The sequence below is a fragment of the Leishmania martiniquensis genome, chromosome 24 (genome assembly GCF_017916325.1).
Source record: "Leishmania martiniquensis isolate LSCM1 chromosome 24, whole genome shotgun sequence".
In the NCBI taxonomy this organism is placed as follows: domain Eukaryota; phylum Euglenozoa; class Kinetoplastea; order Trypanosomatida; family Trypanosomatidae; genus Leishmania; species Leishmania martiniquensis.
The window spans coordinates 610,783-625,000 of NC_090159.1; the positions used below are offsets into that span (position 1 = coordinate 610,783).

Sequence of the window (14,218 nt, forward strand, 5' to 3'; positions counted from 1 at the left end):
CCCCCCCTCCCTGCGTACGCGCCTCAAAGCCGCCCAACAAAGTCCCTATCGAATTCGACAAGGAAAGCAACAACAACTGAAAAGCACCGTTGGCGAGAGAAGCCTTTCATGGACTCTGCCATCGCTCAGCTTCGCGAGTGCGTCAGAGAGCTTCTCGCGTATCATCTACACATACTGCGCAATGAGTTCGAGCCACAACCCTCGCCTCTGGCTGAGCCGCAGCCGCCCCACCCGCAACCGCACGATTCCTCGGCGCTGGCGGACGCCATCGAGGGTTTCCTGACGGAGCTCACTCGAGTCCTCTCCATGGGCCTCTGCGATAGCGATGGCGGATTGTGGCGGGTGCTAGAACTACTGGAGTGCGTGCCTGGCCGCATGCAGGCAGCTGCCGAGGCGACAGCAGCAACAACCGAGGCGGCCGCCGCAGGTGAGCACAGAGTTCGAGAACCTCTACAACGGCTGCAGAGATTCCGGTTCGCCTCCCAGATGGTCTACGTGGCTCGATCAACGTTTTCGGCTGTCTCGCACACGCTGCGGGCCCGTATTCTACTTCGCTTGACCCTCAACCAAGGGTGTCTCCTGGCAGCCCTTGAGCTGCTCCGGCGGTGGTGTTGGCCAGAGCTGCTCGTGCTCTACGCCGCTCGTCGTGGAGGCCTCAGCAGCGCTGCGGCCGACTCTACGGCGCTGTTGGTACAGCCGCACACGGACAGCGACTTGTGGAACTCCTTCGTTGCCGCTATCGCACCTGTGGCGGGCCCGCCAGTGGGCGAGATCGCAGCCGGCGCGCCGAAGGTAGCCACCCAGCCCTTTCACCTGCAGCTTTTCGTCTCTGGGCTCGACGACAACAGCGCGGCTTCTCACAGCTACTATACGCAGGTTCAGAGATACGTCTTCGGTCGCCAGCCTACGCGGCCATCCGCACTGGCGTGCTATCGTGCTGCTCTTCAGCGGCCGCGCCGCTTAGCAGCAGAAGATAGCAGCTGCTATTGCGCTGCCTTCCCAGGCGAGGGCGTTGCGTCCTCTTCGCAGATCGCCCAGTATCCCGCCGAGCAGCTTGTTTTGCGTGTGGAGTCGCTGCCGGTCGACCGTCGAAGTGCATCAGCCAAGGCGACTGCGCCTTTGCTGAGGACCAATGTGTCGTACGACTCCTCCTCGTCCACCTTGTCGTCACACGTCGCCACGCAGGCGCCCTTCCGCGTGCACGGAGAGCGACTCCGTAACACGAAGAAACGGCGCCAAAGGCCTTCTTCGCGCTCTACGACGGCTACAGAGGAGGCCGCTGCGCTGCCAATGCCGGCGAGCAAAACGGGTGGCCACTCTGATGAAGTTAGCGATATCGTCTCGAGGGTGGCGGCGCATTCATCCGCCGTGGTGACAGAGGCGAGGATATGCCGAGGTGCTTCGGGGGCGTTACAGGAAGCAGCGGCCACAGGCAAGGAGGATGGTGCTCTACAAACGGACGTTCCGCATGTACTGCCGGCGGTGGCGGAGGCTGTGGCTCGTGAAGGGGTTAGTAGGGCCTTCGGCACCGCTTTGACAGACTCACCCACCGCCGATCCCCTGAGCTCGCCTCCTGCGCTCTGCGCGAGTACCTCTGCTTGCGTGACTCTCGATACTTCGTCTGCCTCCACACCTTTTCCCGAGCTGCTAGACCTTCGACACCGCCTGTGGTTGTGCTGGCTGGCGGTCGTGACGCGCGCTGAGCTGGAGGAGCGCGCGCGCATCGCTGTGCAGGATGTCGACGCGAACACGTCGTAGAAGGGGAATGCCCTGACGACGAGGAGCGAGGTACACACAAAAGGGGGGGGGGACGAAACTGATCATGCGCGACAACCGCGTCGCCTTCGCACGCGTGTGTGTGCTCGACGCCTAGTTCTCCCGCTGAGAATATATATATATATGTGTGTGTGTGTGTGTGTATACCCGTCGGGCGCTTTTGTTGCTTTCCGTGTTGCCTTTCTTCCGCTTCTTGCTGTGTGTGCGCTATACAGTGAGCCTCCTCCCCTCCCTCCCTCTCTCTCTGTGTGTGTGTGTGTGCGCCCCTTGTACGACCACCTTTTCCCTTCACGTCCTCCGTCCTTCGCGGGGTGTGGGTGTGAGAGAGGCCCTGCCTCAACTTCTTTTGCTTCCTCGCTTGTGCGGCCCAGCCTCTGTGAGAGGGCGAGAAGAAGTGAAAAGACGGAGGCGAATAGAGAGAGGGAGGGAGGGGGGAGGGGAGGGGGGGGCGTATCACGGGCGACGATGGCGAGGGAAGTGTACCTCCAGGGTGGAGTCGCTTCGCTCTCTCTCCCCTCTCCTCCCCATCATCCACACGTTCCCAACGCAGCTCTTCATGAAACTTCGGCCATGGACGAGTGCTTGGTGGACGTGCGCAGTTTCCGCGGCCAAAAACCGACGTCTATGCGAGTGTGCAAGCGAAAGGGCCGCAGCAGCATTGGCTGTTCCCCTTAAGCCGTCCGGAAACTTTTGATCTATTTCGCTTCTCTGTCCCTGCCGGTGGCTGTGGGGACACAGCTTTGTGTTCGCGTCGCACCTCAAGCGGTCCAGTACGTCCCACTCGCTGTGGAAAGCAGCCAGCTGGTCCCCTCACCCATCCTGCCCTCACCCATCCCTCTCTACCGGCACACTGGTCACACGTCCGAGAGCTCACGCACACATCAGAGCACACATCATTCACGCATCGTTTTCGTATCTCTTTTACTTTTTTTTGTCGTCCCTCCGTACGACTGATGAGGAGAGAGGACGAAATCAACGCGAGGGCCGCGGAGGCAATGCGCTGCGCCGACAACGCGGATGCAGAGGAGTGCCTGGCGGCGTCGCCCCTCCTTGGATCTGATGCGGCCCAGCAGCAGCAGCAGCAGTGGAGCGAGACAGCGGCGGAGGCCATGCGCCGTGCCGATGTGGCCTATACCCGGGACGACGAAGCATAGAGCGGAAGGGAAACGAAGGTAAGAGAGAGATGATGATAAGGATACGATGACGGCGGTACTTGCGAAGGGGGCGGTTGCAGATGGCACCGGCGGGGGGGGGTACGCCAGAAGAGCTCCGTAGGCGTCTACACACACACACACACGCACAGATGAGGTAATGACGTCATCGATATATACGCACGCATATATATATATATGTATATGTATGTATGTGTGTATATGTAGGTGCCGTTTTGGACTTGTCCTACGCTCCGTCTTCTGTCTCCAGGTCACTGCCGACCCCACGCCGCCCACACTCTCCTCTCCCCCTTCGCCCGCGTGACGCTGGCACGTTTTGCCCCAACCCCGTCTCCCTCCCCTCCGCTTGTTTCTGTCTTCTTTGGCCCCCCTCCCTCCCGCTCTCTCTCTCTCTCTTTCTCGTATCACCATCAAACGTACTGCACGTGGAATCTATATTTCTTCGCCTGGGTGTGTGCTTATGTGTATCTCTACCGCCGACTGCCCCGCTCCTGCTCCACCTCCGCTCCCCATCCCGTCATGGCAACCCCACATCCGCTCTTCCCTTCCCCTCTCCCCCTACACAAACCCCAGCGCACACAGAAGAGAAGAAAATCGAAATGAGCGAGAGAGAGAAACGAAGGAAGTATATTTTCAACAGATACAGAAGCAGTGCCTCTCCAGTTGGATCTATGCACACACACACACACATACATATACATATACATATATATGTATATGTATACAGACCGACACCCGAAACACATTCGCCAACACGAGTCGCACCACTTGTATCGCACGGCAGTTGCGTGAGGGATGCGTCTGCGACAGTAGTGAATGTGTGTGTGCGTGTATGCCGCTGCCCCCTGTATTTTTTTCTCTGTTCGCCCGCCTTGGCAGTGCTCACCTCATCATCGCCTGACGCATCTTGATGTGCGCGCTGCTGCTGATATGCCCTGAGGTGGGCCGAACACGCTTCGACCGCAGGAAAAGAAGCGTCTCTGCTTTGTACCATATGCAGCAGCGCACAGCTGAGCACACTTGCACTCATCGGAAGAACTTCTTACGGGTCTTTGCTACCTTTTCGGCCCCTCCAATCCGTCAACCTCTCCGCTACCTTCCCTCCTCGCTTTTGAGCTCACCCACGTCTCGGTGCGCTTGTACACGGCAGTCTATCCCCGGTAGAATCAATTAGATCGACTCACACATATACACACACCAACGCTTCCAGGGGCATATCTTCATTTCCACCCTCGCGCACCCACCATGTCGTCAGAACCCACCGCTACCTCTTCGAATGCCTCTGATGCAGCACCATCATCAGCGTTGATGCCGGGTGGCCGGCAGCTCTTTACCGTGGAAGAGTTTTACCCGGTGTACTTCTCGGCCTGGGAGCGTGAGACGGGTCTGTGCAGCATCTGCTGCAATCAAGTCGAGGGGCCGTGCGTCGTTTGCCAAAGCAACGCGGAGGCCACCTCAGCGGAGTGCAGCATTACGTGGGGTGAGTGTGGCCACGCCTTTCATACCCACTGCATTGAGAAGTGGCTGAGGACGCGGCCGGTGTGCCCGCTCGACAACAAAGAGTGGAAGGATCGCTCAGACTGGAACACCTCCGCCACCGTCTAGCGGTGGAACTCCAATGCGATAGAAAGGAGGGGTGGGTGGGGGAAAGCGGAGGGTGCGCAGACGTATGCCCGTCTCCGTGTGTCTCCGTGTGTGTGTGTGTGTGAGGGAGAGAGAAGACTTCCGCTGCTCCGTTGACGGCTTACTTTGGCATGCAACCAAAATCGAGATGAAACTGTGGCGGCCCTGCAGGGCATTCATTGCTGTATTCGCCGCTGCCTATCTCCGTCTTTGCCCCACCCCACCCCTTTCTTCCTTCCTCTTTCTCTTTCCCCCACGGCACTGCGTGGTTTGGCGGCCGCTCCTAGAGAGGTGACTCAAGGCATCTCCAAAGCGGTACGCGCAGCAGTCGCCGGTGCAGGAGAAAACTCTGTGAAGAAAAGCTGCGACACCGCACAGCCTGTGACACGCTACCACCCGCTCTTTTCTTCTTTCTCTTGGGCAGGTCTTCCTCACAAGATACAGAGGGGGGACATACAATGAAACTAGGCTTCTTCGAGGACATCGTTGGCCGCGCGCGGCAGTCGATGGAGAACATCGTCAGCGGAGCTCACATGCGCGTCTCCTCGAAGTCTCGCAAAGGGGCCGAACCGTTTCACAAAGAGCCGTTGCGTTTGACACCGTGCCAGAGGCGACTGGCGGTCGGCGCCGCAGTCGTGATAGGCGCTATCACCACCTACGCTACCTTGTCGCGCCTCTTCATACTCCTCGAGCGGCGTCGGTGCTGGCGCCTCATTCAGCAGTGTGAGGCCCGCGAGACGGAGCTGTTCCTCTTTATCCTCCCTCGCTCGCCATGGGCTCCGAGCTTATCGCCGGCCTGCACACGAGTGGAGGCGCTCCTGCGCGCTAACAGGATCCCGTACACAGCGATCGAGACGATCGACTCTCCCGGCACCCCGAACGGCGGACTCCCTTTTCTCATCTACAAGCGCCAGCGCGTTGACCAGCTCCCCAAGATTATGGAGCTCATCACGTCGGAGTTCAACGTGGCCGCGGATGATACCCTCACCCGTGATGAGCGCGCGACGGGGGCGTCTCTGCGCCGCGCCCTGGAGTACAGCGCGGAGCGCTTCCTCTACCGCACCGTCTTCATCGATCACCCGTCCCTGGCAGTAGCGCAAATCGCACGAGCACTGCATATCACGCACCTGCGCGCGCGACTTGTCGTACATGGCTACGCGATCCATCTCAAGAAGCAGGTCGCCATCACCGCGTACGGCGCGCTTGTCAGTGAGCAATACGAGAACGCATTTCTGCAGGATTGCAGGGCTATCGAAGCGCAAATTGGCCAGAAGCAGTACTTATTTAGCGACACCACGGTGACAAGCTACGACTGCGCCGTGTACTCGTTGCTCGTCCCCTTCGCTTGCATGAGCAACCGCACATCGCTGAGTGCTGCGTACTCCGCCGTCTCGGACAGCGCGGTGCTGATGGCCTACATAGCCCGCATGTCGGAGCGGCTGTTCTCGGACGTCAGATGCGTCTTCGACGTAGCGAAGACTTCCTTTGCCACCTCCGGTATGGACGCGAACAGCGGTGAGGCCGTGGGGAGGACCGTGGAGGAGGAGGCAGCGGCGAAGAGGCGGGTGATCGTCGACACGTTGATTGGAATCGCCAATGGCGAGACGGCGGGACTACGATAGCAAGGCCGACTGCATGACACCGGCGAGGAAGGCGTCAAGAGGCGATTTGGGAGAGGGAAGAGCTGGTGGCGGAGGGGGGAGGGGGAGAGAGAGGGCCAAGAGAGCACCTGACGCATACGTAAAGGACGCGGATGGCCGTGGGCTCTCTTTTTTTTACGTACTGCGGCACCGCTGGCCTCTATTCCTTTCCTTTTCTCGCTCCAACCTGATTGCCCCCCCCCCCCCACACACACATGCACACCCTCCCTCATCGACTCGCCCCATCCCTTTTCGAGGTGCTCCTTACCCACTTGTATGCGTACATATGCGTGTGTCTCTCTGCCTGTGTGTGCTGTAGCGGTTTCCCTTTCCCCTTTCATCTTCCCCTCTTTTTTTTTTGCTTGCTGCAGCACAGCGCTGCGTTTGTCGCTATATTGGCGGCGTTTTAAATCGTGTTTCGCCTCGGCTGCGCTCTTTCCGGCGCCTCTCCCTCTCTTTTCACCTGTGCACCGTTGTGTCGGTGGGGGCGCGTGCTGCTCTGCTAAACGGTGGCAGCGTCTCTCTCTCTCACTCTGTAATGACAGCTGCAACGGGGAAATAAGAGGGCTGCCGGAGGTGTGCGAGACGCGCGCCTGTTGCTGGCTCCCTGAGGAGCAGCGAGGCGCATGGCTACAAGGTGGGATGTGGCGGGGCATGTGACGATGCATGCATGCCACGGTGCTCGGTGCTGTGCGCTAAATGCCGAGCTGCGTCTGCTTCGATCCAGATCGGCTCGAGGGCGGGTAGGGGACTCGATGAAACCAGAGACTGTCGCCTCGCTCCGCTGGCAGTGCTGTCGCCTTCACAAGTGGGCGCGCTATCCTCTCCCGCGCCGAGGCGCAGCCGCGGGAGTGAGCGCTGGAAATCGTAGCATTGTGTGTAGTTTGGGTATGTGTGGGGGAGGGAGGAAGGAGGAGGTGGTGGTGGTGGAGGACGAGGGAGGGGGAGAAGAGAAGGCTGATGCCGCTGCCTGGCCCAGAGGCCGCCTGACGACCCTCTCATGCTCGGAAAGACACACACGCCCAGCCTTTCGCATTTCCATGGCCCGTACGCTGGTCTTGTGCGCCGCTCTCTTCTTTTTTCCCTTTGGTGTAGCAGCGCCCTTCTGCGTCGCAGCGAATGCGGAGCTTCTCGCTCCTCCACCGCTTACGTGCGCACCAAGAAGAGAAGCGCTCCATCCGCCGTTTCGGCTCTCGCTCATATGCACAGAAAGGGAGCGGCGCGCAGTCGAGGTGAACTGATCTTTGCTAGGCATGGGCACGAGCGAGCGAGTAAACTGTCCTCCCTCTCCCCCTCTCCTCCTATTCCAGTGTAAGTTTTGGGGCCCCTCCCCCCACTCTCCTTGCCGACGTCGAGCGGCCGCAGCTGGAGCAGCCCATCTTCGACGGCACCATCTCTCCCACCAGAGTGTGACGGTGACTGGGAAGCAGAGGCCGAAGGAACTGAGCACCAGGACTAAGTGAGCGAGGTGTATGGCATCGGTGAGGGGAGGTAGAGGACAGGGGGGGGCTTAGCAGCAGCACGGTGCGCTGCTCCTCCTCTTATGTGGGTCCCTGTAACCGTCCGCCCGGGCAGCAGCTCTTTTCATAGACACCCGTCTGCCCCCTCCCCTCCCCATTCCCACCCTTCTGCATCGTTACGGGGGCGTACAGATTGATGTGATCCTCGTCTGCCTGTGTGCCAATGAAGGCCTCCATTGGGGAGGACACCCCCTTCCCCTCGCCCTACCTATGTGAGCACTACTCGGCTATGTCGGACGCCTCTTTCCCGCTGCTCCTCCTCTCCGTCTCTCTCTCTCTTGGCTGTGGATTCCTCCGCCCCCCCCCCCCCCCCCACTTCTTCTCTTCCACTGTTCGGCCCTCTTCACAGCCAAGAGAAGCAACCAACACCCGCCACACCCATCTTAGCCGCAGCCCCCCTCCCCCCTACACACACACACACGAAAACGCGTATACTGGGGTCTTCCTGCCGTCGCTCAACATTATACACACACACACACACATTCAGAGAGAGAGGCAAGCGGCTCCATTACTAGAATGCTGCGTCGTACCTGTACCCGTCTCGCTCTTAGCCGCGCCTACCCGGTCATCGACCACACGTATGACTGCGTCGTCGTCGGTGCTGGCGGCTCTGGCCTCCGCGCTGCTATGGGTGTGGCGGCCTCTGGCTACGATGTGGCATGCATATCGAAGCTGTACCCGTCTCGTTCGCACACGATAGCGGCGCAGGGCGGCATCAACGCTGCCCTCGCGAACTGCGAGGAGGACGACTGGCGCTGGCACGTGTACGACACGGTGAAGGGCTCGGACTGGCTTGGCGATCAGGATGCGATTCAGTACATGTGCCAGGAGGCTCCGTGCGTTGTGTCAGAGCTAGAGAGCATGGGTCTGCCTTTCCTTCGCACGAAGGATGGCTTCATCTACCAGCGTGCCTTTGGCGGCCAGTCGATTCACTACGGTGGCAAGCAGGCGCGCCGCACGTGCGCAGCGTCGGACCGCACGGGCCACGCGATGCTTCATACTCTGTACGGCCAGTCCTTCCAGTACGGCGTCAACTTCTACAACGAGTACTACTGCCTTGACCTGATGATGGAGGATGGCTGCTGTCGCGGTGTGATGGCCATGAGCATCGATGACGGAACGATTCACCGCTTCAAGTCCAAGTACACAGTGCTCTGCACGGGCGGCTACGGTCGAGTGTACTTTACGACAACCAGCGCGAAGAGCTGCACGGGCGACGGCACGGCCATGGTCGCGCGCGCTGGCCTGCCGGCGGAGGACATGGAGTTTGTGCAGTTCCACCCTACCGGCATCTACGGCCCTGGCGTACTGATCACGGAGGGCGCTCGCGGCGAGGGCGGCTACCTTGTGAACAGCAAGGGTGAGCGCTTCATGGAGCGCTACGCCCCCAAGGCGAAGGATTTGGCGTCGCGCGATGTTGTGTCGCGTGCCATTACGATGGAGATCCTGGCGGGTCGCGGCTGCGGCCCCAAGAAGGACCACGTCCTGCTGCAGCTCCACCATCTCGACCCCGCCACTTTGCACAAGAAGCTGCCGGGCATCTCGGAGAGCGCTCACATCTTTGCCGGGGTCGACGTGACGAAGGAGCCGATTCCAATTGTGCCGACGGTGCATTACTCGATGGGTGGTGTGCCGACATTGTGGACGGGCGAGGTGATCAGCCCACGCAACGGCGACGACAATGCCATCGTGCCTGGCCTGCTCGCCGCCGGCGAGTGCGCGTGCGCTAGCGTGCACGGTGCCAACCGTCTTGGCGCGAATTCACTACTGGACATTGTCGTGTTCGGCAAGTCCTGCGCCAACACGATTATCTTCAATCTGACGAGGGAGGGCCGCAAGCAGCCCGACCTGCGCGCGGACGCTGGCGAGGCCTCCATCGCCGACTTGGACCGCATCCTCAGCAACAAGGGCGACATCCCCATCGCCCGCATCCGCGAGCGGATGAAGGAGACGATGGCGCTTTATGCCGCTGTCTTCCGAACAGAGGAGAGCATGCAGATAGGGAAGCGTATCATCGAGGAGTGCTACCGCGACTTTTCCCACGCCCTCGTGCACGACAAGTCACCAGTTTGGAACAGCAACCTGATTGAGGCGCTCGAGCTGCGCAACCTGCTGACAAACGCCATGATGACGATTAGCGGCGCTGTGGTGCGCAAGGAGAGCCGTGGTGCCCATGCGCGCGACGACTACCAGGAGCGCGATGACCACAACTGGATGAAGCACACCCTCGCCTACCTCGACGACGCAAACGGCAAGATTCGCCTTGCGTACCGCCCTGTGCACATGGAGACTCTGACGAACGAGGTGGACAGCTTTCCGCCGGCCAAGCGTGTGTACTAGGTCTGTACTCTTCTGGGACCAACACAGGCAGCTGCAAAGTAAGACACGTAAAGCGGTAGTGGAGCGGGCGTCATGCAACGTGTTCCCTTTTTTTCGATCCCTTTTTCCCCGCTTGCAACGATTGTGGGCACACAGATGTTCTGACTCTCCCTCCCCTCCCTCCCTTTCTTTCCCTCTCCCCTGCATGCTGCGACGGTATTGAACGGCTCAGTCCTGTGCCATGCACGGCGCAGAGGGGTGTACCCCCTTTTATTTGTGACCTTTGGCCGCCTTCGCTGTTGGTTGGGTGTTGTGGGTTGCTGCCGTAGGGCATGGCGATGCTCGCATGTGTGTGTGTGTGTGAGGAGGTTGGGGCTGCAGGCGCAGAGGAGAAGAGGCTTGGAGAAGCGTGACGTCGACTGGGTGCTGCTGCCGATGCGGAGATAATACCTTCACGGCAGCCCTAACCCTAACCCCTCTCTTCCTTGCCCATTCACATAGAGGGAGAGCGAAACGCGCTCACGTCTGTCGTTGGTAGACGTATAGCTTAGCTTAGCTGGATGCTCTCTCTCATTAGCACGACCTTTTGTTTGACGCTGGAGTTGGTGCGCTTAATCGATCTTCGCAGCGGTTCTCGATCATCTTCATCGTACGTTAGCAACTGAGAGCGTGCAAGAACTTCTGCATCTCACGGTAAATGCTGTCGTGGATGCGTGTATCTATCTATATATGTGTGTGTCTGCATGCATGGCGGTGTTGACCAGAGCCCGTCATCCCTGTCTCGCCTCTGTGCTTCAAGGCTCCAGTGGTGATGAGAAAACAAAGGTCACACACGCTGCTCGACCTCTCCAGACTCGCAAGTGGCAGGCGCTGAGAGAGGGAGAGAGAAGAAAAGGCTCGCCTTGAGGAGGGGAGGAGGGGGGGGAGTACAGCACAGGACTGCCACAATGTCTTGTCTCCTGACGCAACCGTTTCTCTCGGACCTCCATGGCTTCTTGCGTCTTGTCTCACCTGCTCTTTTACCCTTTCCCCGCGCAATCTTTCAGCGATGCGGCCAACACATGCAACTCTCTCGCTTGCTATACGGCGCATGCACGCCCACGCGAAGGCATACACCCCTCTCATCGCCTCTTTTGTTTCTTGTCCAGGGCGGTATGACGGTGCTGATGTGAGGGTGAGAGGGGGAACGCCTCTGTCCCTCCACTTGGCATCTCGCTCCGCCTTTGCTTCGCGTTCCTCTCGCGGCGGGAAGGCTTCTCTGCCACTGTTTGTGTGCATCGCTCTGCTGTGCTAGCGGAGCCCCCTCTCGGGAGACGTTCCTGTGTCTCCGTGCCACTTTTCTCACCCAAATGGTTTCCTTGCGACACCCAAGTCCCCGCGCATTGATGCCAGAGGCCGCTCGTCAGCTTCCTCGGGCTTTGCCTCCCTTTTGGCCACTGGAGCCCTCCTGTATTTTAGGTGGCGCTCATCAAGGTGTATATGCACGTGTTAGCAAGCCTGCGCCCGTATGCGAGAGGGGTAGTGCCAAGGAGCGAGGAGGATATACAACAAGGGTGGGGGGTCAAGGGTGCCGGCTTGCGGGGATAGCCGAGCGTGCCGGTTTGTACGCAGGACACGTGCATCCCACGCCTCCCTCAACGTACGCGCGAGAGGAACACGCACATACATACAGAGAGGCACTCACGTATGCTGATGTACCCGAGCGATCTCACGCAAGCGAAGAAAACTCATGTATGCCTGACGCAGAAGCCGATAGAGCCTCTGAAGTGACTGTGCTGTCGTGATTCGAGGCAGCAGCCATAGCCCCCATGAGGGCCGGTTCCCATGGGCATGCATACGCATCTCTTTCTCCCAGAGCATGCTTGCACGTATGTGTGCTAGAGTCCGCTCGTGTCTGCACTGGAAAGGAGAGGTGACAGAGGAGGGGGGGAGCAGCAGGCCGACTTGTGGTAGGGACAGAGGCAGTGAGGCCACTGATCCGCCTCTCTCCTTGTTGCCAGTGCAATGGTGAGTACTTCGCGTCCATAGACACGCAAACGTACAAATAAATAAATAATATATGTATATGTATTGGCACATTTATGCACGCTCCCCTCCCCATTGGCGCCTCGCCTCTGCTGATTTCACTTCTCCCCTCCCCCAACTTTATACGTCTACCTGATCTTTCTTCTGCTGCCGATGGCGCACCTTTCACATGCACATTCGCTATCCCACACCACCGCATGACACGCACATATAATGCGCCCGTCCAACAGCTCTTGTAGGTGTTTGCATACCGGCTCGTCTTTCCACTTTGCACTCTCTTCGTTGTTTTCCACTTCCCTCTCGAGTGTTTCACTCGCCCTCCCGCTCTTTCACGTGCACCTCTCCCGAGTGTGTGACGGCGTGCGCGTGTGTCTACGACGTAGACTGGACGCTGTGCTTGAACCCTGCACCTCCGCTGTTTCTCTTTGCTCCCCCTCTCGTTGGTTCACCAGAGAGGTGTGACGGCGCACGCAACACCCTTTCCCCAGCCACATACCTCCTCGCTCCGTCGCGGAGAAGCAAGAAGAGACAGAGGGCGGGAGTGTGTGCGTGTGTAGCACGCGCGCAACGGCTCCGCAACAGTCATAGGGCCCACACGGGCGAGTTCTAAGGCAGACAGTCACACATCTTCGCGTTCGAATCCAGGAGCAGCTAAAGAGCTTTCTCTTCAGGCTCCGGCCTCCTTCCTGTAGCAGTCGCGCGCTTTCCGCTCCTCTTCCCCACCCCGTGAGCATATCAGTCACGCAACAGGGAGCGACATAGAACATAACGAAGCGTCAACTTCGCTCTAGCACCCCCTCTCTTCTCCCCTTCACCCAGTATCCACGACCCTCCCCCCTCCGTTTACTGGTGAAGGTGCCACCATGTCTCTCGACATCCGCACTGGCTTCTCCCATCGCACGGTCTTCGTAACTGGCGGTACAGGCTTTGTGGGCAAGGTGCTGCTGTACAAGATACTCAAAGACATCCCTGATGTAAAACGGGTCTACTTACTTATGCGCGGCAAGCGCTCTCGCCGGCTGCAGAAGTACCTGAACGTGCAGGAGCGGCTGGAACTCGAGGTGCTTGGTTCGCCGTGCTTTGAGCCTCTGCGGCAGCAGGCTGGCGACGTCAAATGGCGCGAGCTGTGCCAGAAGGTGAAGGCGGTCGAGGGCGACATCACGCTCGACCATGTCGGTCTCTCGGGGCCGGACCGCGCGATGCTGGCTAGTGAAACAAACTTCATTGTTCACCTCGCCGCGACCGTCAACTTCAATGAGCGGCTGGATCGAGCGTTGAATATGAACACGCTGGGTGGGCTGCGCGTGTTGGCACTGGCGAAGACGTGCCGCCACCTCGAGGCGATGGTGCACGTCTCGACATGCTACGTCAACTATCGTCGCAAGGGCCGCCAGGTTGTGAACGAGGAGCGCCTCTACCCGCTGGGGTTCGACCCGGAGGAGATGTGCAAGCGCGTGCTGGCAATGAACGCCAGAGAAGTGGAGGTCCAGTCGGCGCTGCTGCTCAAGGAGCACACCTTCCCCAATACGTATACGTTCACCAAGTGCATTGGCGAGCAGCTCATCTACAAGTACAAGGAGTCTGTCCCGATTGTCGTCGTTCGCCCATCCATTGTCGGCTGCAGCTACCGCGACCCGTTCCCCGGCTGGGTGGATGCCCTGACAGCCGCTGGCGGTTTGCTACTCACCATATCCCTGGGCGTGGTGCGTGAGGTGCTGTGCGACAAGGACCTCATCGCTGATGTCATTCCGGTGGACTACGTCGTGAACATCATCGTCAAGGCGCTCTTCAAGACCCAGCAGCACTACAAGATGCGCCGCCTGCACACAGCTTCAACGAGGTCGGGTGATGCGGCGGCGCCAGTGCGGGGAGCCACTGGCGCCGTGTGCGACAGCGCAACGCCCGTGCCAGCGGACCCCAAGACGGGCGCTGTTGGCAGCCATGCGGGGATGGGCCAAGGTACGGTGACGGAGGTGAGCGCTCTTGCTGTTGTCCAGTCACCAGCAATAGCCGACGTGGACGGCAGCACGACAACGGAGGCAGACACGGGCTTGCCTTTCATCTACCAGGCGGCTACGTCCGCCTCGGAGAATCGCGCGACGTGGGGCCGCGTGCACGCATCGCTGGCGGACTACATGAGGGG

At 59.6% G+C, this 14,218-nt stretch overlaps 6 protein-coding genes across 6 annotated transcripts in view; all 6 read left to right on the top strand.

The window, feature by feature from the left end:
* Window positions 1-108: 108 nt before the first annotated feature.
* Window positions 109-1,758, top strand: LSCM1_05118 (uncharacterized protein; the record flags this gene model as incomplete). Its single annotated transcript, XM_067322591.1, has 1 exon — window positions 109-1,758. One exon carries the CDS (start codon window positions 109-111, stop codon window positions 1,756-1,758), a length of 1,650 nt encoding a protein of 549 aa, XP_067178454.1.
* A 971-nt stretch (window positions 1,759-2,729) lies between these two features.
* On the top strand, window positions 2,730-2,930 carry LSCM1_05119 (uncharacterized protein; the record flags this gene model as incomplete). Its single annotated transcript, XM_067322592.1, has 1 exon — window positions 2,730-2,930. The coding sequence occupies one exon, from the start codon at window positions 2,730-2,732 to the stop codon at window positions 2,928-2,930; it is 201 nt and encodes a 66-aa protein (XP_067178455.1).
* Window positions 2,931-4,193: 1,263 nt separating this feature from the next.
* Window positions 4,194-4,553, top strand: LSCM1_05120 (uncharacterized protein; the record flags this gene model as incomplete). Its single annotated transcript, XM_067322593.1, has 1 exon — window positions 4,194-4,553. One exon carries the CDS (start codon window positions 4,194-4,196, stop codon window positions 4,551-4,553), a length of 360 nt encoding a protein of 119 aa, XP_067178456.1.
* A 476-nt stretch (window positions 4,554-5,029) lies between these two features.
* Window positions 5,030-6,193, top strand: LSCM1_05121 (uncharacterized protein; the record flags this gene model as incomplete). The annotated part of the gene is made up of 1 exon (XM_067322594.1): window positions 5,030-6,193. The coding sequence occupies one exon, from the start codon at window positions 5,030-5,032 to the stop codon at window positions 6,191-6,193; it is 1,164 nt and encodes a 387-aa protein (XP_067178457.1).
* A 2,054-nt stretch (window positions 6,194-8,247) lies between these two features.
* On the top strand, window positions 8,248-10,071 carry LSCM1_05122 (uncharacterized protein; the record flags this gene model as incomplete). Its single annotated transcript, XM_067322595.1, has 1 exon — window positions 8,248-10,071. The coding sequence occupies one exon, from the start codon at window positions 8,248-8,250 to the stop codon at window positions 10,069-10,071; it is 1,824 nt and encodes a 607-aa protein (XP_067178458.1).
* Window positions 10,072-12,938: 2,867 nt separating this feature from the next.
* LSCM1_05123 (uncharacterized protein) overlaps window positions 12,939-14,218 on the top strand; it is a gene marked incomplete at both ends in the record, with an annotated part of 1,740 nt that continues 460 nt past the window's right edge. The window contains one exon of the mRNA XM_067322596.1: window positions 12,939-14,218. This exon is cut by the window's right edge and continues 460 nt beyond it. Within this exon, the coding sequence (XP_067178459.1) occupies window positions 12,939-14,218 (1,280 nt within the window).